This window comes from Mustelus asterias, chromosome 11 (genome assembly GCF_964213995.1).
Source record: "Mustelus asterias chromosome 11, sMusAst1.hap1.1, whole genome shotgun sequence".
NCBI classification, from domain to species: domain Eukaryota; kingdom Metazoa; phylum Chordata; class Chondrichthyes; order Carcharhiniformes; family Triakidae; genus Mustelus; species Mustelus asterias.
The window spans coordinates 27,881,314-27,905,772 of NC_135811.1; the positions used below are offsets into that span (position 1 = coordinate 27,881,314).

The following is a 24,459-nucleotide window of genomic DNA, read 5'->3' on the forward strand; positions in this document are numbered from 1 at the left end:
AATAGGATTTGGTTCACTGTTGCATTAGTTTTTCACTGTGCAAACTGAAAGGGTTATTACATGCTTGAATACCGATTTCCAGTGCAACAATTTGGTTCTTTTATGTATCTTTAGGTCTTACGAGCAAAAGTATAAGAAAGTAGAACTTGGCAATGGCCGAAACATCTAGAATTTTCAAATTAGTTTCTTTGTGTCCTCAGCAATTTTTGATTTGATTTATTATTGTCACATGTATTGGTGCACAGTGAAAAGTATTGTTTCTTGTATGCTATACAGACAAAGCATACCGTTCATATAGTACATAGGGGAGAAGGAGAGGGTGCAAATTGTAGTGTTACAGTCATAGCGAGGGTGTAGAGAAAGATCAACTTAATCCATTCAACTTGGGTCCATTCAAAAGTCTGATGGCAGCAGAAAAGAAGCTGTTCTTGAGTCGGTTGGTACATGATCTTTGACTTTTGTATCTTTTTCCCGACGGAAAAAGGCGGAAGAGAGTATGTCCAGGGTGTGTGGGGTCCTTGATTATGCTGGCTGCTTTTCCGAGGCAGCGGGAAGTGTAGACAGAGTCAATGGATGGGAGGCTGGTTTGTGTGATGGACTGGGTTACGTTCACAACCCTTTGTAGTTTCTTGCGGTCTTGGTCAGAGCAGGAGTCATACCAAGCTGTGATACATCTGGAAAGAATGCCTTCTATGGTCCATCTGTAAAAATTGGTGAGAGTCGCAATGGACATGCCAAATTTCCTTAGCCTCCTGAGAAAGTAGAGGCATTGGTGGGCTTTCTTAACTATACCGTCGGCATGGGGGGACCAGGACAGGTTGTTGGTGATCTGGACACCTAGAAACTTGAAGCTCTCAACCATTTCCACTTCATTCCTGTCGATATAGATAGGGGCATGTTCTCCACTACACTTCCTGAAGTCGATGACTATTTCCTTCATTTTACTGACATTGAGGGGATGATTATTGTTGTCGCACCATTTCACCAGATTCTCTGTCTCTTTCCTATACTCCATCTCATCATTATTTGAGATTCCACCCATGACAGTGGTGTCAGCAACAAACTTGAATATGGAGTTGGAGTGGAATTTGGCCATGCAGTCATGAGTGTATAGGGAGTATAGTAGGGTGCTGAGGACACAGCCTTGGGGGGCACCGGTGTTGAGGATAATCGGGAGCAATACTTCATAAGCTGCTTTATAATTTACACTCTGCAAATTCTCCTTTTACTTAAAGAACATTATTATAGTCAGAGTAATTCTGAAGATTGTGATAATTTCACATTTCAGTTTCCAATCTTCTTTTCTGTGTGTTTTTTAAAGGCATGTTTCCAGTAAAACACACGCGATGAGATTTTGAAAGCATTCAAATGTGTGGTACAGGAAACAGATTTGAGACTGACACAGTCCTTGACACAGTCTGATTGTAAAGAAATAAGTGAAGATCAAAATGGCAGCGAACTAATATTCTCACACAGGAATATCATCCCTTATATCCTGAAGGGAATTCAAACACACCAGAACCAGAATTAGCCCTTTGTTTGCTCTTTACCACTCTCACTTATTGTTTTGGGTAGTCAAGTGATTTAAACAGGACTAATAACCCTGTAAATCCTATATGCTAATTATATAGATGCTTAAAATCATGGGGTGGGGTGAGGGTTCTCTCCATCTTCCAACAAAACTCCACCAAAAACCCTAATAGCATGGCATAGTAAATTCACCATAGACCCAGATGACCATAGGCTGCTGTCTCCTTCGAGGGGTAGAGCTGACTGGTGGTGTCTTAACCTGAGGATCATCACATCTCTGGTGAGGGACAAGGCTGGCCTTCATGCATCACATCTCCCACTCCACCTGATGAAGGAGCAGCATGCTCCGAAAGCTAGTGGTATTTGCTACCAAATAAACCTGTTGGACTTTAACCTGGTGTTGTTAGACTTCTTACTTCATGCATAACCTCAGCCGGTAGGGGAACTGAACCTGCGCTGTTGGCGTTCCTCTGCATCACGAATCAGCTGTCCAGCCAAATGAGCTATAAGTGGAGTCATGTTAAAATAGCTGGCAGAAAAATATTTTCTCAACGCATTAATCTAGATAATGAAGAACAGTACCAATGGAACACCTATGAAATGTCAGCGTCATATTATCTGAATTAATTTATTGCAAGGCCTGGCAGTTCAAGAACTTGAAAATTTTAGGTTATGGTTTACAATATTAAAGAACAAAACGTTCACTTATATAGTCTATCCAATGGCGGCGCAATCCCTGTGCAGGCTTAATGTTAACTTGCCAAAACATTTCAGTGAGTGTTTCAGGTGAAATAGTTCTTGAGGGGGGAGTATGCTTGAGTAGTTAAGCAGGGTTCAACAAAGTGCCAGATGACAGGAGAAGGGGAACATTAACCTAACATCTGAGAGATCAGGTACATATTGAAAACAAAACCTGTCACTAATGTTATGGACCCAGGAGACTGCATGAGAAAAGAGAAAATCATTATTAACACTGAATGAAACTCTCAGTTCAGGTAAAATATTCTCTTGAGAGATAGATTCTATTGACTAGGTAACAAAATACAAAGGGATAATTGGAGGCATGTTTTGAGATAAGAAGCCTGCAAGGAAAAAAGATGAAAGTCTCGCAATGAATTCCAAAACTGGATGGCGATTTGACCAGAGCTACACTGGCATTTGTTCCAAGATCTGTGCAGTGAAAACCATTACCTCTTGACAAAGTGCGGCAGTATAACCACAGAGCAGGAATTTATGGAGGTGGGGAGTGAAGAGTGTTATTGACACAAGAGGCAAAACATAACAAACAGCAAACTGATTCTTTATCAGTCGCTTTTTATTTCATCAAGTGCTGTGGACAGGGCAAATCTTACGTCCATGTGTCAACTGATTTCCCCAATCTACAGCTGCACAAATATCACATCCTGAGTTACTGTTCTTCATTATCTAGATTAATGCGTTGACAAAATATTTTTCTGCCAGCTATTTTAACACTTGTTGACACAATTTAAATGGTTTGATCTGTTACTGAAATAATGGAATGGGACGCAAACACTCAAGTGTTCAAATATTTATTTCCCCAAAGGTAATTTCAAGATTAAAGCGATTTATTGACAAAATAATTGATGCTATGAATGGAAATGTCCTGCCTTTTGTTTTTCGACAGTTACAAGTACTGCTGGCTAATACAAAATGAGTTTTTAGTCCGTGGATTACAATGTCCAAGCAGTGGAAAAGAAGAAGCTTCAACATTCGTAATCAGTTGTTCATCAGTAATTTAGTGGCCTTCAAAACAGCAGGTCCTAGATTTCCAATTGTAACACCAAGTTTGAACGAGTAACAATTAGTGTTATGATTAAGAAACCTGGCATTGTAAGGATAAGATACAAAAGTCTGAGATCACGCACCAACCGACTCAAGAACAGCTTCTTCTCTGCTGCCATCAGACTTTTGAATGGTCCTATCACATCATAAAATCATAGAATCCTACAGTGCAAAAGGAGGCCATTCGGCCCATCGAGTCTGCACTGACCACAATCCCACCCAGGCCCTATCCCTATAATCCCACCTATTTACCCTACTAATCCTCCAACACTGAGGAGCATTGCCAATCCACCTAACCCGCACATCTTTGGGCTGTGGGAGGAAACCGGAGCACCCGGGGGAAACCCACGCAGACACAGGGAGAATGTGCAGACTCCACGCAGGCAGTGACCCAAGACGGGAATTGAACCGGGGTCCCTGGCGCTGTGAGGCAGCAATGCTAACCACTGTGCCACTGTTTCCGCCTTTATTACCTTATATTAAGCTGATCTTTCTCTTCACTCTATCTGTAACTGTAACACTACATTCTGCAGCCTCTCCTTTCCTTCTCCCCATGTACTCTATGAATGGTATGCTTTGACTGTATAGCATGCAAGAAACAATACTGTTCACTCTATCCCAATACATGTGACAATAATAAATCAAATCATATAAGGAAGGTAGAAAATGTGTCAGCTCAGCGCAATTACAAAGTGTTGAAGGGTTTATTTTCAGGTACGGGCAGCTTTCTGGCAAGGAGTCTGAGGAACAAGCCAATTTCAAGGATTGATGAAGAAGGTTAGTGCTGGAGTCCTTGACCCTCTCTGACTGGCCCAGAGATTTCCATCATTGGGATTTCTCCCCTGTCCCAACAGCCCATGAATTTATATTTAACATTTTTTGTGCAGCTCTCTAGCACATGATTGGATGTCATGTGATCAGGAACGACATGACCAGGTTGTCACTTCCTCAGGGTGTCATGTGATCAACACTCCAGGAATGTCTCTGACCAAGGTCGATGACCCTATTTAGCAGAGATGGTTGGTGTAAAATCAAATTGTTGTGGGAGTTTAGTTTAATTTATTTATTATTGTCACAGGTAGGCTTACATTAACACTGCTTGAATTAAAATCCCCTAGTCGCCACACTCCGGCGCCTGTTCGGGTCCACTGAGGGAATTTAGCACGGCCAATGCACCTAACCGGCACGTCTTTCAGACTGTGGAGGAAACTGGAGCACCCGGAGGAAACCCACGCAGACACAGGGAGAACGTGCAAACTCCACACGGACAGTGACCCGAGCCTGGAATTGAACCCAGGTCCCTGGCACTGTGGAGCAGCAGTGCTAACCACTGCGCTACCGTGCTGCCCCAGTTACTGTGAAATTCCCCTGGTCTCCACATTCCGGTGCCTGTTCGGGTCAGTACACCTAACCGGCACATCTTTCAGAATGTGGGAGGGAACCGGAGCACCCGGAGGAAACCCACGCAGACACGGGGAGAAAGTGCACATTCTTAGAAAGGCAGCAGCCTTGTCGAATTGGAAAGCCTTCTGATGTTGCTATATTAGCTAAGTGGTGAATATTGGCTCTGCTAAATAATGCAGCTGTCACCTCCTTGGTGTTTTATCGTGACAGGGCCCAGAACGGAAACGCAATTGAACACTGCTTCTATCCAGTTAAAAGAGAAATTAATCTCGGAAAATGAGATATATTTTGATGTGTGCAGCTGTGATTACCTGGTGTTAATACAGATCACTTTGTCAGAAAGTTACTTGATTCTTACCCATCTATTTTCCTCCCTTGAGTATTGATTGGATGATCTGAAACAAGATGCAGCTGCGGACAGTTTGAATCGGAACAGAGGTTGTGTGACTTTGAGCCTCACGGTGACTGGGAACAGAGGAAGAGCTGGATAAGTTGTCAGGATGCTGAAAGTCAATGGAACATTTCTCCATTAGGCTGAAGCTCAAACAGCCCTGCTTAAAGAATTGATGGAGAACTCTGCATCTGAACTTCTGTATTCATAGCACACAATACCATATGTTCACACTGTTTGGGTGAGGGTTCCACCAGTGGGAGAAACAGTGAGGCGAGCTTTGATACTTGTAATCTCTATGATCTATTTGCATTCTCCGTCGTGTGAGCATCATTAAAAAAGCTGTGGGTGGGGCCTATTCCCGCTGGAGAGGCCAGCAGCATAGCGCTGAATGGGCCACTGTGCATGCGCTGATCTCCGTGCTGACAGCTCGATCGCTGGCCAGCCCCGCTACCCCGCATCATTGGCCATGTGGCCCCATCCCCACACCCCGATCGCTGGCCTTCCAGACATGTCTCGGTCAGCCTCAACCTCACCGACCCTCCCACCCCAATGGCCAGCCCCGATCGCTGGACTCCCTGCCTCTGTCACCACCGAGCGCAGAGTGGCAAAGGGAGCCCCCACCCACACCTCCCTCAGCCCCACCCCCTTGGTACTGCTCGATGCTTGGTGGGCAGTGTCAAGGTGTTCCCTTGGGCATTGCCACTTTGCCCCTGGGCAGTGCCAGGGGGCCAGGCTGGCACTCTCATTGGCAATGTCCAGGGAGCACCTCCCATCTTATCCCAGACCTCCTGGGTGGCCTTCATGGCCCCACTTCATTCCAGCAGGGTTGGAGTGCCAGCTTTGCCATAAGTGGGGATCTATTGTAAACCCTGCTGGATTGAAACACTCCTGGCGGGGTAGGGGAGAGGCTATTTAAAGATACTTAAACCTCCATTATCATAATTTATGCAGCTCCGCACAGAAATCTGGTGTGGAGTTGATGGCGCCGGAAATCCGATGGCCGGAGACTCGCAGAGGCCTTGGTGCTCAGTGGGAAGCCTGCTACATGGCATCTGTTTGCACTCTTAGTTGCAATTCTCTGACCTTGTTCGCCCACCACCGCTGCCAGCGAGAACGAAGAATTTGGCACCCAGCCAAATCTCCATTCACTTGCAGCGGAACCAGAGAATCCCAGCTGAGGTTGGAGAATTCCGGCCAGTGTTTATGAGTTCCTGCACTCCGGTAATGCAATAATTACGGAGGATAAGTGGTGTTATGATGGCCACAGGGGATTGTCAATAGATCTCCCAGTGGGCCTCATAGAATATGAGCTCCCCTATTAGGCGAGTGAAGGCTCGTCTGATAGGGAAAGGAGCAGCGGGGGGTTTAAAACCTGCTGGCTCCACCCAGGCCGGCAGTCGAAAGAGTTCGGGGCTGATCTGTACACTGCAGCAACCGAGCGGCACTTTAAGCCTGTTGTAAATAAAGGGTGTTGGTGATGGAAGACTGGCCTCGGTAAGATTATTACAAGCGGTTAAAGTAGTATTTATTGGAAAGGCGAACTCGAACTTCACAACGCTGGTTATCTTCTCCCCCCAGGAATTGATGCTGGCTACACATTATGACCTTGCACCTATAATCTTCAGCATGAAGTACAATGGACAAACTGAACTTAACAAAGTCTTCAGAGGAAATTAAAGAACAGGCACCATATAAACACTCAGTGAGACAGGAAACAACAATGTTCCTGATTCATCTTCAATGCTGATTTTCCAAACAATTCTCAGAATCCCTACAGTGCAGAAGGAGACCATTCGGCCCATAGAGCCAGCACCGTCAACAATCCCACCCAGGCCCTATCCCCGTAACCTCATGACATTGAATGCTCCTGATTCCAACAGGGGAAAGAATATCTTTACACAATGCACTTCTCTCAATACATTTGGATTTTATTAGCGAATCCAGGAACAAGAGTTGGATTGTGTGTGGGACTTTATCAACAGGCTGCTATAGTCTGTCAGAGCAGACCTACTCTTTGTAGACTATTGTAGCTGTTCACTATTTCATACATCTTTGCAAATTCTCCTCCTTACTTCTACCACCTTCCTTTTTGCCTCAGCACAGCTCAGACAATTGGGTATTGGTGTCAAATCAGCATTATACATTGAAGAATGTCATAAACGGCCTGCTCTGTAAACTTCTGGTGGACACTCACTGTGGGTAACACTTATGCCTACACAGTATGGTGTCCACTGGAGAGCGACTGAAGATGCCATGTTGAAGCGCTGAAGGCATTTGCAGTGCCCCAGAAAACAGGCATTAACCAGCCCAAATAGCTTCATCATCTCATCTGATTCATCACACCAACCAGAACATGAATCAAGAACATGGGGTCACAGTTTAAAAATAAAGGATCTTCCATTTAAGATGGGGATAGGGAAGGATTTCTCCTCTCAGAGAATCATTGATGTAGCAAACAGTAGAGGCTGGGTCAGAGAATATATTCAAGGCCGAGTTCGACAGATTTTTAATTGGTAAGGAAGTCGAGGGTAGTGGGGTGGAGGAGCTGGCAGGAAAGTGGCAATAAGGCCACAATCAGGTCAGCCATAATCGTATTGAATGGTGGAGCAGGCTCGAATGACCTACTCTTGCTCTTAGTTCTTATGTTTATTTAACTGCAGTTGTTGACTGGTTATGAATTTGGGACTTCAGGCTCACATAAACAAAGGGTGGGATTCTCCGGCCGCACTCGCCTGAAAACCAGAGATTCCCGCCCGACTTCACTTCAATGGACCTTTACATGGTTCCCCCCCGCTCCCCCAATTCCAGTGGCAGGCGGGATGGGAGAATTCCAGCCAAAGATTATCAATTCAACCAATGGACCCTGTTCTTTAATTTCCTCTGAAGATTTCTAAAGACTTTGGACGGGATCGTACGACCTCATCCCAACAGTCATTCGGCGAGGCAAGACGGTAGGATCAGGTGAGAGGCGAAAATCAGAAAAACGTCCAGTTTCTCACCTCCCCCAATTGTACCGGCCCTGTTTTGCTGGCGAAATTGGCTTTGCGCCCATAATTTATTCAGCATTCTGAAGTGTGAGTATGCCTTTTCAATAAATTCTACCTTACCGACTTATCCTCCATATGAACTTTTCTTGTTATGACTTCAAACAGGTTATTAAATGGGCAATAGGTCATATCGTAGTATTATCTAGATTATGCTGAGATTTTGGTTTCTGTCCCATTTTGACATCATGGAAATATGCAACACCCTTCTCCTAAATCTCTCTTCATTATTTCAATGAAGGTGTTAATTCACCTAAAATAAATGCTTATCATTTCCAATGAATACATTATTAAAAACGACAACTGGCTTGAGGTAAGCAGATATGAAAACTATCCACAATATATCAGGATTCTAAATTACATCGTAAAGTGTGTGCAAAATTCCTGATCCATGGATAAACCTTTTTCATTTTTATTTCTTTCAGTTTATTCATATACTAACCACTTCTTTAAGCAACTTAATTAAATTTAGCTGCGGGGTGTGTGATTACGTGAACTGAGGTGGAAATATTACAGATTGTTTTTTTATTTTAAAAATGAAGCAGTCTCTAGACACATTGAAATGAACATGTAGTCCTCCTTATTCAGATACATTCCTTCCAAGCAAATGATGCATTCAACACGATTTAATAGAACAGGTTTTGTATCTTGTAGCGTCTGCCACAACTGTAGAATTTCCTGCTTAGTTCAATTAGTTCCTTTTTTTTTGCTCGCTCACCATTTGCGCAGTACAAATGTATTGCTGATTGTTAATGTAAGGGGAAAATAATTTCACCCCCCCCCCCCCCCCCCCCAAATCCTTTGCAGGCAAAAAGAAAATGGCAAAGATGCATCTGCCGTCACCATCCTAATCTATCTCCGTACAAATCTTGAAAAGTAAGGCAGCTTCTGAACCACAGCATGGAAACAGAATACCTTTCAGTTAGCTGGTTGTGAAGTGATTACATCGCTTCACGGTTCAAGAAATCTCTGTCAGAAGCACAGTGGCCAACTCTCACCTTCACTGACCTTCTCCGGCAGTACTTCAGTTGGGACCGTTCCATCCTTTCAAACTTGCTCTGAGTGTGATCTCCTTCACTGTTCCTGAGCAGCTGACTCCTCTTTTTCTTCCCTAGTTCTTGGCTTTCCACTCTTCTGCCCATCTGAGTGTGATCTTCTTCACTGTTCCTGAGCAGCTGACTCCTCTTTTTCTTCCCTAGTTCTTGGCTTTCCACTCTTCTGCCCACCGAGACCCTCTACCTTGTTGCTGGAGCTCTGGTTTTCCCATTCCCAATTGCTTTCCTCACGTTGTCACTGCAGCTCACCGAGTCTAAACGGCTCAGCTGAAGCCAGTGAGAAAATGACTGACTCCACGGAGCTCATGAAAAACCAAAAGCAATGAATAAAATATTTTTCAATTGGTTCAATCTCAATTTGAATGCCACCTAAAGTCATCTCAATTTAAGCTCATTCTTACAAATGACTTCAACAGCACTATAACCTTTAAGCCCATACACATATAAAATTCCAGGGCCATTTTAAGTACTGCCTTCTTTTTTATTCATCACCAAAACTGATGATCTTGTCAGCACTTATGATCCCATCTTCTAAATGTACTGTTACTAATAGAGTTTTTCAAGATGATGTGAGGTTTTTCTGGAGCAGATAAAGCAGACTATTCCCACGAGTGACTGGGTCAATAACCAGTGGCCATAGATTTAAGATCTTAACAAAAAGATAATGGCAAAAAAGAAACGGGAGTGTGGGACTAAACACAACAGCTCTTTCAAAGACCCAGCACTACCTCGTATTAAGTTGATCTTTCTCTACACCCTAGCTATGACATTCTGCACTCTCTCCTTTCCTTCTTTATGAACAGTATGCTTTGTCTGTATAGTGCACAAGGAACAACACTTTTCACTCTATACTAATACATGTGACAATAATAAATCAAATCAAAAATGATGGGTCAAATGACCTCTTCTGGTGCTACAAGTTTCTGTGATTATATGAACAAAGCCAACACAATTAGAGAAGGTCAGACAAATAGCGGGATACACAATTCAAAGGGAGATTGATTGTTAAAGTATAATAATGTGATGTCCACTCCACAGGATTGCTGAATAGATTGATAGCAGCAGGGAAGTTCACAGCCTGGAAGGCGTATTAGAAACATAGAAAATAGGCATAGGCCATTCATAGAATCATAGAATCCTACAGTGCAGAAGGAGACCATTCGGCCCATCAAGTCCACACTGACTACAATCCCACCCAGGCCCTATCTCCACAACCCCATGTATTTACCCTAGCTAGTCACCCTGACACTAAGGGGCAATTTAGCATGACCAATGCACCTAATGTGCACTTCTTTGGACTGTGGGAGGAAACCTGATCACCCGGAGGAAACCCATGCAGACACAGGGAGAATGTGCAAACTCCACACAGACAATCACCCAAGGGCGGACTTGAACCCGAGTCCCTGGTGCTGTGAGGCAGCAGTGCTAACCACTGTGCCACCATGCCATCCATTTGGCCCTTTGATTCTGCTCTGCCATTCAATACGAACATGGCTAACTATCTCATTGCCATACTCCTTCGCTCTTTCTCCATACCCCTCAATGCCTTTAGAGTCTAGGAATCTATCTATTTCTTCTTAAATATATTCAGTGATTTGGCTTCCACAGCCAAGTTCTGTGGTAAAGAATTCCACAGGTTCACCAATATTGCATGAACATTTTAATAGCATATTCCTTATCAACACAAAACCACCTCTCTGCCAATATTTTACTTGCAGTTATATCCATCTAAATTTAGCTTGCATAGGTGCCACCTGCCTTGCTGAGTGTTTCCAGCATTTTCTGTTCTAAAGTTAGCCCATGACTGTCATAGAATCATAGAATCCCTACAGTGCAGAAGGAGGCCATTCGGCCCATCGGGTCTGCACTGACCTCAATCCCACCCAGTTCCTATCCTCATAATCCCATGCATTTACCCTAGCTAGTCCCCCTGACACTAGGAGGCAATTTTTTAGCATGGCCAATCCACTGAACCGGCACATTTTTGGACCGTGGGAGGAAACCAGAGCACCCGGAGGAAACCCACGCAGACGTGGGGAAAATGTGCAAACTCTACACAGACACTGACCCAAGCTGGGAATCGAACCCAGGTCCCTGGTGCTCTGAGGCTAACCACAGTGCCATCGTGCCGCCCAAGTCCTTCTGATTGATGCTGTGTGTTTTATGCTGACTTCTATATTTAGAAACACAAAGCATGATGTCTTAATTCACATTCTAATGCTCTCAATAGCCATCCACTCCACACCATAATAAAAGAAAATCATCAGTGAGCCACAATGGCCCTTTCCTTTATTGTACCCAACCACCTAACTTTTAGGAGAAGCCCCAAGACAGCAATTCACCGTACGCCTATTCAGAAATTAAAATTCTTTCTTTCAGATTCCAGCTATTGAAATACAATAAGATACAGCTTGATGCATTCCAATCTAGTTATTATTCTTCCCTTGAGATGCGGTCTTTTGCCAGCAACAAGTGCACCAACATGCAATGGGAACTATTAAATATGGCAACTGAATGGATTTCGGATTCAATTTCATTTGAGTCTGAGATTCAAGATGATTTACAAAGTGTATATACAAAAACAATTTCCACCCTCGATTTCCCTGTTGTTCTATTGTTCCCGACGAGGCCTCTCTATTCTGAATCCTTCTAACTGAGAAATGAGAGGGGCTCAGGGTGTGAACTTTTCAACAATGGTTATCATTTCACAAGGAAGGAAGGACAAATATTCCAAATCCAATATAGAAGTTAGTACCTGAAGAGGAAAAAGATCCTTTATCAGAACAGGAAGAAAAAAAAAGCTGTTTAATAGGACTGCAAAAAATGAGATGGGGCAAGGGGGAATTAGGGATTTGTAGAGACTACTGTACTGAGATCAATGACAGCAGTTTATCAAACCAAAGGAAGCTTAGGTTGAGTATCCCTTATCCAAAACCCTCCAGGCTTGATTACTTTTTGGATTTCACACCATTTAGTTTCTTAGATACTGCATATAAACTTTACATTGCAATGACTCAAGCCTAGGCTAGCTTTGGTTTTAAGTAATTAAAATGGCGAGGAAAGTAAGATGTATCACTGAATAGTAAATGCAGGGCACCTGTAAAAGTTCCTTTTTGACATGTTCACCGCAAACACCGCAAACTAAACAGTGCAAACAAGACTTCCTGAGCTAAAGGTCAATGAGGTTCAAATAAAGTGCAGCTTTTCGATGTGCTTCTTTTTTCGGATTTACAAATAAAGGATACTGGAGCTGTACGTGTAAATTGATCGCTGCCTTATGCTGAAGGACTGTGGCAGTGGCAGTGAAGGAGCCGATTGGGGTGTCTCGGCAATGGCACCCCAAGTGCTCTTCAGTCGGCTTCACTGGCGAGCTTAAGGTTGGGTCACTGTTTGTGTGGAGTCTGCACATTCTCCCGTGTCTGCGTGAGTTTCCTCCAAGTGCTCTGGTTTCCTCTCATAGTCCGAAAGACGTGCTGGTTGGTTGCATTGGCCATGTTAAATTCTCCCTCAGTGCACCCAAACAGGCGCCGGAGTATGGCAACTAGGGGATTTTCACAATAACTTCATTGCAGTGTTAATGTAAGCCGACTTGTAACACTAATAAATAAACTTAACCTAGAAATCGATATTAAGTTTTTGGCCACAATGCTAGCTGTGAAAGTCTGGCAATACAATTTAAACCAAGAATCCATTATTCCCGATAGCTGCAGTGCAAATACAAATCAGCCACATTGAATCACGGAATAGGCTTGAGGGTCTAAGTGGCCTACTCCTGTTCCTACGTTCCTGGTGCATATCTTGGGAATAATTTAACTTTACAATTGATTTTGCAGAAATGTAATTCTTTTAAAAGATTTAGGACGGGATTCTCCAGCCGTTCGCTGGCGTGGGATTCTCTGGTGCTGCTGGCAATGGACCCCCGCCCGTGGATTTCCTGGCGGTGTGGGGTGGCTTCCATGGGAAATCCCATTGACAGCGGCGGCGGGACCAGAGAATTTTGCCACCAGCAAATGACACGCTGCCTCCCGCCACTGAGAAACACGCGATGGGAGGCCAGAGAATCCAACCCTTCATGTTTACACCTTTCGCCATAACACCTTGTGATATGAAGCCAATATTGTCAAAAATGCAATGCAGTGAACAAACTGAAATGATCCACTTCCAAGTGTCATTATTTGATCTGATACAGGATCAACTCAATTCTCTTCTGAGGGGTTTGGGTGAATACTTTCTAAGTGCATGCATTCACATTAGTGTGGAATATATTTCCATCTCCTGAAAGTGAAACTAAATGGTACAAGGTTTAACAGCCGCCATGCAGAAGCAATGCCAGCCCTGATTCACAAAAGGTATCTTTGCGAAGAGGTACTGAAACAATAGGGTCCTATAGCCACAGACAGGAAAATAGACCTACAGCAGAACGTATAGAAATAAGAGGAATTGAATGCCATATTCCAGGTGAAGGGAATGAGGGATGAGGATGACATAATGATGTCCCCAGGCAATTTGAGTAACAGAGGGATACCAAAAGAATAGCAATGAAGCGGCGCTAGTGATGGACACCAGAGAAAAACAACTCACTGCAAATGAACAGCAAACTGCTGAACAAATTACCCAAGGGCATTTAAAGAGCAAGAAGCTGTGAGAACTGATTGAATCGCCTAAGAATGATGCCAAAACGTGGCAGTAAAATATTGCAGCAAACATTGCGTTTTTGATAACTCTGAAGTGAGTTAATCACAGTCTACCCATCACAACCTGTCTTTCCCCCTGAGAACGACAGGCTACTGCGCTATTAAATTAATAGTAATGAATTGTTTGCAACCAGGAATTCTGTTCATATATTTATACATCGAAATGTGTACAAAATATTTTCATATTAATAAAAGTTTTTTATTCGCTATAAGGGGAGACAGCCTAAAAACATATCAAAAACATCTTCTATCTCTGTGAGGTCTGTGTCATTTGCCGTTCCTTCAATTGCACATTGCACAAGGCGTTCAGGAGGTATCTTAATGTCACAGTTTATAATCGGATAGGAAAAGATCAATGTTATTCACCTCCAGGATGTCACTCACACTGATTTTGGCCTGCTTTCTGCTAAGGTAATACCCAGAAGGTGACATAGACATATGTATTTATTTTATATCTTTTAGATATAGATGTTTTGGGGGTAGAAGGTGTTCAGAGGTGTTAGCAAAGGGTTGCAGTAACATATGCAGATTGAAATGGATCAGATTTCACACTGGACTCTGGTTTGGCGTCGTTTAACATATTGGGACTGAATCTGAGTATTACATAGAACATAGAACAGTACAGCACAGAACAGGCCCTTCGGCCCACGATGTTGTGCCGAGCTTTATCTGAAACCAAGATCAAGCTATCCCACTCCCTGTCATCCTGGTGTGCTCCATATGCCTATCCAATAATTGCTTAAATGTTCCTAAAGTGTCTGACTCCACTATCACTGCAGGCAGTCCATTCCACACCCCAACCACTCTCTGCATAAAGAACCTACCTCTGATATCCTTCCTATATCTCCCAACACGAACCCTATAGTTATGCCCCCTTGTAATAGCTCCATCCACTCCATCAATGTTCCTTTCTGCATCCAGCAACCCTTACATAAGCTGTAATCATCAACTCATCAAACATCTTTACACTGCCTACCAGGACTTCAGGATGGGAAATATAGAATCTGTAAAATCCCTACAGTACAGAAGGAGGCCATTTAGCCCATCAGACCTGCACCAACAGTAATCCCACCCAGACCCTATCCCTGCAAGCCCATCTATTTACCCTGCTAGTCTTTCTAACACTAAGAGGCAATTTTAGCATGGCCAATAACCCGCACGTCTTTGGAGTGTGGGAGGAAACCGGAGCCCCCCCCCCCCACCCCCATTCTCTCATATCTTGTGGTTGTCACTGGCAAAGCCAGATATTGTTTACCATTCTTCATTGCCCTTGAACTGAAGGACTTGCTCAGTCATTTCACAGGACATTTAGGAGTTAACCTCACTGTGTGGGTCTGGAGTCACACAGAGACCAGACCATGTAAGGATTTCCTTCAGGGTAGATGGGTTTTTCTCTGACAGTCAATTATAATTTCATGATCACCATGGCTAAGACCAGCTTTCAATTCCAATTTTTAATAAATTCATTGCATTCAAATTCCACCAGCTGACGCGATGGGATTTGAACCCATGTTCCCAGACCATTAGGCTGGGCCAGTGACATTACCACTACACGAGCATCTCCTGGACACAGGAGTAACAGCATTCAATGTACAGGAGACAGGGGCATGAGTGTGCAACAGTATTAACATTCTTAACTATAAACTGTAAACATGACAAATAGTAACAACCAATTTGAAGAAAATTGGCAAGCCCCCAACCACCAGGAGGGTAATATTCCACCTTTGCACACCTCTTTGTTGTAGTATGTTGGAGCTGTGACACAGACACTGAAGAGTGTCAGCATAAATTTGGTTGTGTATGCTTCCTCCAATGTGAAATGGTAATGGGTTATACAAATCTAAATTTGTACCACTGTGGCTGCCAAGTTAAAAATGATGCCCTAAATTTGATAGAATTAAATTTAGCAATAGTGTCCCATCCATCAACCTTACCACATTCGGCTGCACTGAAATGATTGAACGCCATACTAAAAAATATGCTTTCAGCGTAATTTATTTTGGCATGCCATTAAATGATGATGTTGCATTGAGTCAGTAGAGGGCAGAAATAATCTTCTTCATGAAACTGTCACCTTTTATATATAATTTCACCAAACCATTATATTTACATAATATCAAATTTTAAATTAAGCTGTATCACGCAATTACTTTCCATCAGAAACTGCACATTCAAAGGAGTTCCAACTGAAACCTTAACTTTTTCAGTTGTTTTTTCACTAACTTAGGCAAGAAATTGTAAAACATGGAAGTCATTGAAAGAGCCACATAGTCACTATTTTGTTAGCTGAAATGTTATGTCTTCAAAGCATTAAAGTACAAATAAAATGGAGACTTTCCTATCTTCTGCATGCTTCTTATCAACTTTATTGTGCACATGGAAAGCTCAAATTGAACAATTTCGGGAATTGAATGAAACTCATCAAGATAAACAAATTCTAAAGAGGTCCTTACCTCTGAATATCACCCCATCCCACCCCACCCTAGCAAACAAAGCAGTGTCACAACCAGTGCTGAACCTTCTGCAATAGCTTGAAGTACCTCATGGGGGATTGGTGAAATGCTGTATTGCGTGTGTACTGGTGGACCTCTCCCCTGCATTGTGCTTTTGTTGTCCAAAGATTTTTTTTACATACTTTACATTTTTCACCATACATCTGTTGAGTTGGTCATGCAGGGGAGTGCATTGGAGTAAGAAAAACATAAGAAATAGGAGCAGGAATAATCCATACACCTCCTCGAACCTGCTCTGTTGTTCAATGAACTGGCTGACCTGATCATATAATCAGAGATACCTTACAGTGCAGAAAGAGGCCATTTGGCCCATCGAGTCTGCACTGACCACAATTCCACCCAGGCCCTACCCCCATACCCCTACATATTTACCCATTAATCCCTCTAATCTACGCATCTCAGGATACTAAGGGGCAATTTTAGCATGGCCAATCAACCTAACCCGCACATCTTTGGACTGTGGGAGGAATCTGGAGCACCCGGAGGAAACCCACGCAAACACAAGGAGAATGTGCAAACTCCACACAGACAGTGACCCAAGCCGGGAATCGAACCCAGGCCCCTGGAGCTGTGAAGCAGCAGTACTAGCCACTGTGCTACTGTGGCGCCCTTGGCCTTCACTTTCCTTCCTGGTCCCCATAACTCTGGACACCCCTATAGTTCAAGAATCTGTCTATCTCAGCTGTGAATATGTTCAATATCTTAGCCTCCCCAGGTCTTTACGTAGAGAATTCCCAAGATCCCATTACTCGGAGAAGAAATTCCTCCTCTTCTCCATCTTAAATAACAGATCTTTGCTGACACAGGTACCTAGTTGAGTTAATATTGCTCATTGATTACTTCTTCTCAAGGGTCAAATAACCATAATGGACTGATGTCAAATCCTTTCACCTGTGCTTTTGAAAAACAGCCACTAATTGATTGAGGAGAAGAGTTTGGAGAAACCTTTTCGTACAATGTTGCTGAAGCAAGTAATTCTTTGCCGCAGAGGGCAGTTGAGGCAAAGACCATGACGTCATTTAAAGGAGCTGGGGAAGATAGAAAGTTCTGGAGAGCAATGGGCAGTGGGGTTAGTTTTAGATTACCCTAGCAAAGACCTGGCATTGAAACATTGGCCCGAATGGTCCCCTTCTGTGCTCTAAACCTCCATAGTAATGCAGGAAAAGCAAAATAGCACTCGGCTTGTGAAAAATAATGCTACTTCTTTCATGTTTTTCTTTTAAAATCCAAACAAAGAAAAATACAGATCTAAACACAACAGAGGCTTGTACCAGTGAACTCACCGAGTTCTGGAGGAGGTACATTGATCTCTGGCCGTAACAGAAAATTGTCATGAATTATGAAGATCCGACATAAATACTCTTCTACTCGGTTTCTCCAGGGTTTTCTCCAAAGTTACAATGGGAGAGTCGGTGATGCCTAACTTTACCTTATTAATTTGAGCTAAAGTCTGCAACGTTAGTTAAATTTTCATTTCCCTCTGGTGTTGACTTTAATATTTACATTTAAGATTTACATGAGAGACTGTATGTAATTTTTGGAGTTTTCAATGGCAACTTGTTACTGGAACATTCTATAACTAACCCCACTGCCCTCTCTCCAGCACTTTCCATCTTCCCCAGCTTCACACGTAGAACCACTTTTCCCTTTAAGCAATGAGTCTTTTCCTCAACTACCCTCAGTGGAAAAGAATCACCTGCTCCAACAACTTGGAATTTTTATTTTTGGGAAGGCCACACAACATAGAATTCATAGAATCCCTACAGCGCAGGAGGAGGCCTTCTGGCCCATCGGGTCTGCACTGACTCTCTGAAAAGGCATCTACCCAGGCCCTCTTTTCCACACTATCCCTGTAAACCTGTGCATTTACCATGGCTAATCCACCTAACCTGCACTTGTTTGGACACTAAGAAGCATTTTAGCACAGCCAATCCACCTAACCTGCACACCTTTTAACGGTGTGGAGGAAACCGGAGGAAACACACACAGACATGGGGAGAACGTGCAGACTCCGCACAGTGACTTGAGGCCGGAATTGAACCTGGGTCCCTGGTGCTGTGAGGCAGCAGAGCTAACCACTGTGCCATCATGTTGTCAACCTGTTGAGTTTTGATTTAGAGTGTAAATTTGTTTCAAAAGAACTCTCAACGAAGCTAATGTGAAATTCTCCTTTGGAATCCCAAGATAAATCACAAGGGAATGAGCTTTTTGAAGCAGCATTGACACATTGATCGGAGAGAGATCCATAGTTGTTCTTCTAACTCCTAGTTGAAGAAATGTAGTGAGAATACAATGACCTACACATGTGTTGGAAAATGATGCAGAATGGAAGCCAATGCAAAAAGCAAAACATTCTCTCAGACTTACAGGAGGAATGACTGCTGGGGAAACTCTTTCTTCCCTCTGACACTACATCTGGATCACCTGTGCAGTGCATCTCAGGGTTCATTACACCATCCGGAAAGCAACGGTTAAAAAAATCAGGTCGCGGCCTGAAAGAGAAAAAAAACATCATGAGGTATTAAAGTACAACAGTTTGGTGATTTTGTAAAGGAAAAAGTAACTTCAGGGGCAAATACTTTGATAGCTGGGTAATTATATCAGACCAGCCCAAATTATGTAACTATTTGCTCTAAAAAGAATTCACTTAGAAGGAAAGTTTTCGAGAATGTTGTGGGTTTTCCATGTAATGTATGAAAAGAAATGTGCATTCACTCAAGTCATTCAATCAAAAGGAATTCCATTAGAATGCTCCCATTTCCTAGCATTGATGTTAGAACGTACAAAGTAACCGAGGACTTTCTTAATTGTGCCTCAACTGAGCTTTTGGTGTGATGCAAGAAATTCTCGATGATGACTGAAAAGCCTCTCCCCTACCTATTATCTTCTGTACGATGTACAAGGATGTGAACTAACTAGTGCAGCAGCAATGCATATTCTAATATGTACAGCCTTCAGAAACAAGAGACATAAACATGTGCAGGAGAAGAATTTTACAGAAGGTCACGCTCGTAAAAAGAATTTAAAAAAAAATTCATTCCTGGGACATGGGCGTCGCTGGCCGGCCAGCATTTATTGCTCATCCCTAGTTGACCAAGGACAGTTGAGAGTCAACCACATTGCTGTGGCTCTGAGTCACATGTAAGCCAGATCAAATGAGGACAACAGATTTCCTTCCCTAAAGGACATTAGTGAACCAGATGGATTTTTCCGAATCGACAATGGTTTAATGGTCATCAGTAGATTCTTAATTCCAGATATTTTTTATTGAATTCAAATTTCACCATCTGCTGTGGCGGGATTTGAACCCCTGTTGCCATTTCTCTTAAATTGTTGCATAACATTGTTCATCTGTAAAAGTGCACGCTTATAGTCTTTTATTTCAAAATAAGGCTTTAGGCTGTATGCACAATTGAAAGAACAAATTACTGAAACAGGAAATGTAACTTGGTGCTTTCCATCATGTGATACAGATGCAGAAAATTTATTTTTTTAATGGATTTACCCAATTACAAAATAGTCTTCACTTCTCAGGGCTATTAAAAAGGACTGCATAATCAATGAATCAGTTAACAAACACTTGGGGTTGCCACACTTTGTGGATTATTCTGGAGCTTCCAGATATTTTAGATGTAACCCAGATGAATAATTTCCACTTTCTTTGAATATTTTTGTTTAACAGTTATAAATTTACAGTGGCGATGGAAGGCAATCAGGCAATCAGGAATCATCCAATCTGGAATGAGGAAGCTCTTTTCCACTTGGTGTGTTAGATCAGCAATGGCGGAGGTGGGTTGGTTGGAGCAGAAGCAGTGTTTGAAAGGCTAGTTGGAAAACCTGAAGAGGATTCTTGATGCAGACAGCTGATGGAAAGAATTGTTTGAAAGAAGATTTTAAAGCACGTCTTTCATGAGTTTGCAAACACTCATGTGACAAACTGGGGGGGGATTGAGAGAAGAAATCCACGGAAGACCGGTTGAGTGGTATCAGCCATTTGGTTTCAGAATGGGTGTTATGTTTGAAAACTATACATTTGTGAGACTAGGGGGGAGTAAAGGAGTATTGTATCATAATCAAACTTTTTATGTTTAATATTTTTATTTCCTGCTGTTTAAACTAATTTGTGACTGTTCCTCCACATGTTTTTTTTTAAAAAGTGAAAGTTACAGTCCTGTGAGCCAGGGTTCCATTTTGGAATCTTCCCATCCAGGATTAACACTTACTGGGATCATAACATGTTAGATTTGTGTGTTAATTGCCCATTAAACTTACCAAAGAAAGTTTAGTCCAGTAATTAATAATGTAGGTATCCTTTTAACAAAGTGCTAATTGTTAATGACGGCCAATTAACTTCACTGGCCTGGAAAATGAACATTAAAATTAAGAGTCTTATTCCTTCAGATAGTGAACTGTTGCTGGGCATTGAGAAAAAAATGTCCAATTTTTTTTTTTCTTATTTTCCATTTTTTGCTTGTTCTCTCTTTTGACCCAGTCTTTCTTTCCTTCTCTTCATTCCTGCACTGGTGACTCAAATTTAATCATCTCAGTTTATTTCTCAATCCTTTACCCTCATTAGTTAATGAGCTATGCCGTTGGCCCTGCCATTCACTAAGGTCCCAGAAGTCTCACTGCTCTTATCACACCATTGTTAGCTGAAACTTCCGGCAAACTGAGGCACAGAAATCCTCTGAGTTGAAGGGCGCAGGAAAAGTTCTCACCGATAGCGTGTACTGTCAGATACCTTGCATTCAAGTTCCAACTCGCTGTGGTAACTGGTGTAAAAAAAAGTCTTAGTTCACTGCAACTTCTTGATGCAAAATTGTTTCCTTTCTTTGGGCAATGGTCACAGTTCAGTCTCCCTGACCCAAGAAGGGCAAACTGGGAACTCTGAGAAATGTTATCTCTGTAGGTATAAAGAACATGAGGTCAAATGGAAGAATGCAACCGACGTGATGAGTAGCTACTTGAAGCTTTTGAAGTGCTAGAAATATTGACTTAAGACGAGAGGAGATGAATAACCTCCTTCTGTGCTGTAAATGCTCTAAAACAAACCTAAGTGTGAAGCAGCGAAACGATAACGTGGGCCAGTCGGATGAGATGGAAGATTACTGTGATGAAACTCAATGACTCCGAATCTAATGAATGCATCGAATCTGTGCCATTGGCAGCATCTGGTGTTGCTGTTGTACTTTTTAGTGTTGAAGACTCAAGTAACAGATCTGGGTCCAGTCATGCTAAAACTAATGGGAAGCCAGTCGGTGTTTTAAGCCGGCTTCTAAATGTTGTGGGAAGATGTTTAGGGAATGCAATGAGCCTGTGACAAGACTGATTACTCAGATTATTATAATCATTGACTATTGATTCCAGAACTGCATTTACAATCAGCAGTGAGCGAGGAATGCAAAAGTGACCATAAATTGTCGATTTGGTCTGATGTATCAAGCTGTGTTTAAATGCGCAAACTGGGTTTAGCAGTGCTGCTTTGGAAAATGAGGTAACAAATCATAAAATGCAGCAAGGTGCGTAAGGCATCCTCTAACAGCGTAGGCATCGGGAAATCTTCTCACATTCATAGCTTTTAAATAACTAACACGCTGACAAGACTACTCAAGTACTGTATTATGGAGAAGAGATGTATTGGGTCATTAATTCCTTGCAATGATGCCGTACTGATGAAAACAGTTACGAATAATGTTCAGTTTGTCCTCGTTATTTATGCCGTTGCCAGCATATTTTTTAAAGGATGTGCCAAGTGAAACATTCCGCTCTTGACATTTTGCCATTGTCTAATTTTTAGCTCATAATAGTCTGGAAAATCAGTCAGGTTTCTGCCAATCTCCCAGGGGCAATCGAGCAGAAGCTGGCCAGGAATCAGTTACTCTAAGGGTGGGTAATGCCCACCCGCACCCCCTCCCCCCCCCTCCACCCCGCCGACCCCCGGGAAATGTTGTCACACTGGATTTCCTAGCTGCATGGCGCTGGACACCACCTGTAGCTGGTGCATGCATTGCTAACTCCATGCAAATGTCATTTCCTTCCAATAACCTTACAAACTTCAGCAAGATCATTGTTAAAATAAGAAGAAGCCAGTTCTTTCCACTAGAATGTCAGGAATCACAGATTGTCCTGAGCCCATATTTGGGGCGGCACGGTGGCACAGTGGTTAACACTGCTGCCTCACAGCGCCAGGGACCCGGGTTCAATTCTCGGCTTAGGTCACTGTGTGTGGAGTTTGCACGTTCCCCCCAGTGTCTGTGTGGGTTTCCTCCGGGTGCTCTGCTTTCCTCCCACAGTCCAAAGGTATGTGGGTTAGGTGGATTGGCCAGGCTAAATTGCCCCTTAGTGTCAGGGGGACTAGCTAGGGTAAATGCATGGGGTTATGGGGATAGGATGAGGGTGGGATTCTTCTTCTGCGCTGTAGGATTCTGTGAAATGACCTTTGTGAGCTGTTGTCAAGTCTTGCAGTCTGCCCTGTTTGAAGGCCCCCTCTGGGGAGTGGGGATACATGAAAATACACACACCTTAGCCTTCATTTACCATACCAGTGGAGTGTAGCCCAGAGTGGTAAAGTGCAAGCACACACCCTTGTTTGAGTCCACAGGTGATGACAAAAGATACATGCCAACATCAGTCAATTAACACTCTGTAATGGGACTGTGCAAATTTCTCTGGGCTCGTGACATCGCAGACAAATCATAGAATCCCTACAGTGCAGAAGGAGGCCATTCGGCCCATTGAGTCTGCACCAACCACAATCCTACACAGGCCCTATCCCCATAACCCCATGTATTTACCCTGTTAACATCCCTGACACTAAGGGGCAATTTAGCATGGCCAATCCACCTAACTCACACATTTATGGACGAAGCTTGAAGTGGATCTCTTCACACTCACTGGAACTGAGTATCTCGCCACCATGGACTACTATTCACACGACAGGCAGTCTTTGACTTTATGACTTTTGAGTTATGATAAATGGTACATATGATTTTAAAAAATTGACACCCCATTTTATCTTTTTGGTTTTCACTTTATGACACATTCATACATGTGCATCCATGTTTTGTGCCACCCACCTGTATGAGTGGACAGGTCAAACTGTCTTTATTCAGTTGGAAACAAGTGTTTTATTCTGTTAATCTTTTTTGGCAAAACCATCATGATTTTAATGCATTTATGCGCTTACGTCCTATTTAATATTTGTTCAGACTCACAAGGTTAATCAGGCAACAGACATTGATCGATGGCTTCATTATATCCCTCACATTAACTGAGGAATTTGTACTAAGGCATGTAGACATCAACAGTCACCTTAGCCACTTGACAGGGCAAGAGTTGAGAGCATTTAACCCTATTGCTGCCCTATGAGTGATTTCTGGTCTTGGTTCAGGAACTAATCCCTCATTTATACCATTGTTCCAAAGGGAAAATCAGTTCCGACTTACAACATTTTGACTTAAAACACTGTTTTCAGGAACCAATTGTGTTCTATGTCTGAGAACTGCCTGTACTGATAGTTAGATTACTTGATTACTACCAATGAGATCACAGAATGCCTGAAAGCACACTTCAGTTGTTATGGCATTCTTGACATTGTGACAGTGGCCCTCAGTTCATGAGTGAAGAATCCAGACGTTTCATGAATGATTAAAAGATTCAGCTTTACCCTGGTTTACCAGGATGTTGCCTGATATGGAGGGTCTTAGCTATGAGGAGAGATTGGGTAAACTGGGTTGTTCTCCCTGGAAAGACGGAGAATGAGGGGAGATCTAATGTACAAGATTATGAAGGGGATAGATAGGGTGAACGGTGGGAAGCTTTTTCCCAGATCAGAAGTGACGTTCACGAGGGGTCACGGGCTCAAGGTGAGAGGGGCGAAGTATAACTCAGATATTAGAGGGATGTTTTTTACACAGAGGGTGGTGGGGGCCTGGAATGCGCTGCCAAGTAGGGTGGTGGAGGCAGGCACGCTGACATCGTTTAAGACTTACCTGGATAGTCACATGAGCAGCCTGGGAATGG

At 42.9% G+C, this 24,459-nt stretch overlaps 1 protein-coding gene across 1 annotated transcript in view; it reads right to left on the reverse strand.

The window, feature by feature from the left end:
• The window catches only part of plpp4 (phospholipid phosphatase 4), a 206,401-nt gene that overhangs the window by 86,833 nt on the left and 95,109 nt on the right, over positions 1–24,459 (reverse strand). Inside the window, exon 5 of the mRNA XM_078224334.1 lies at positions 18,805–18,929. Coding sequence (XP_078080460.1) covers positions 18,805–18,929 — 125 coding nt within the window. The remainder of the gene's footprint in view (positions 1–18,804; positions 18,930–24,459) is intronic.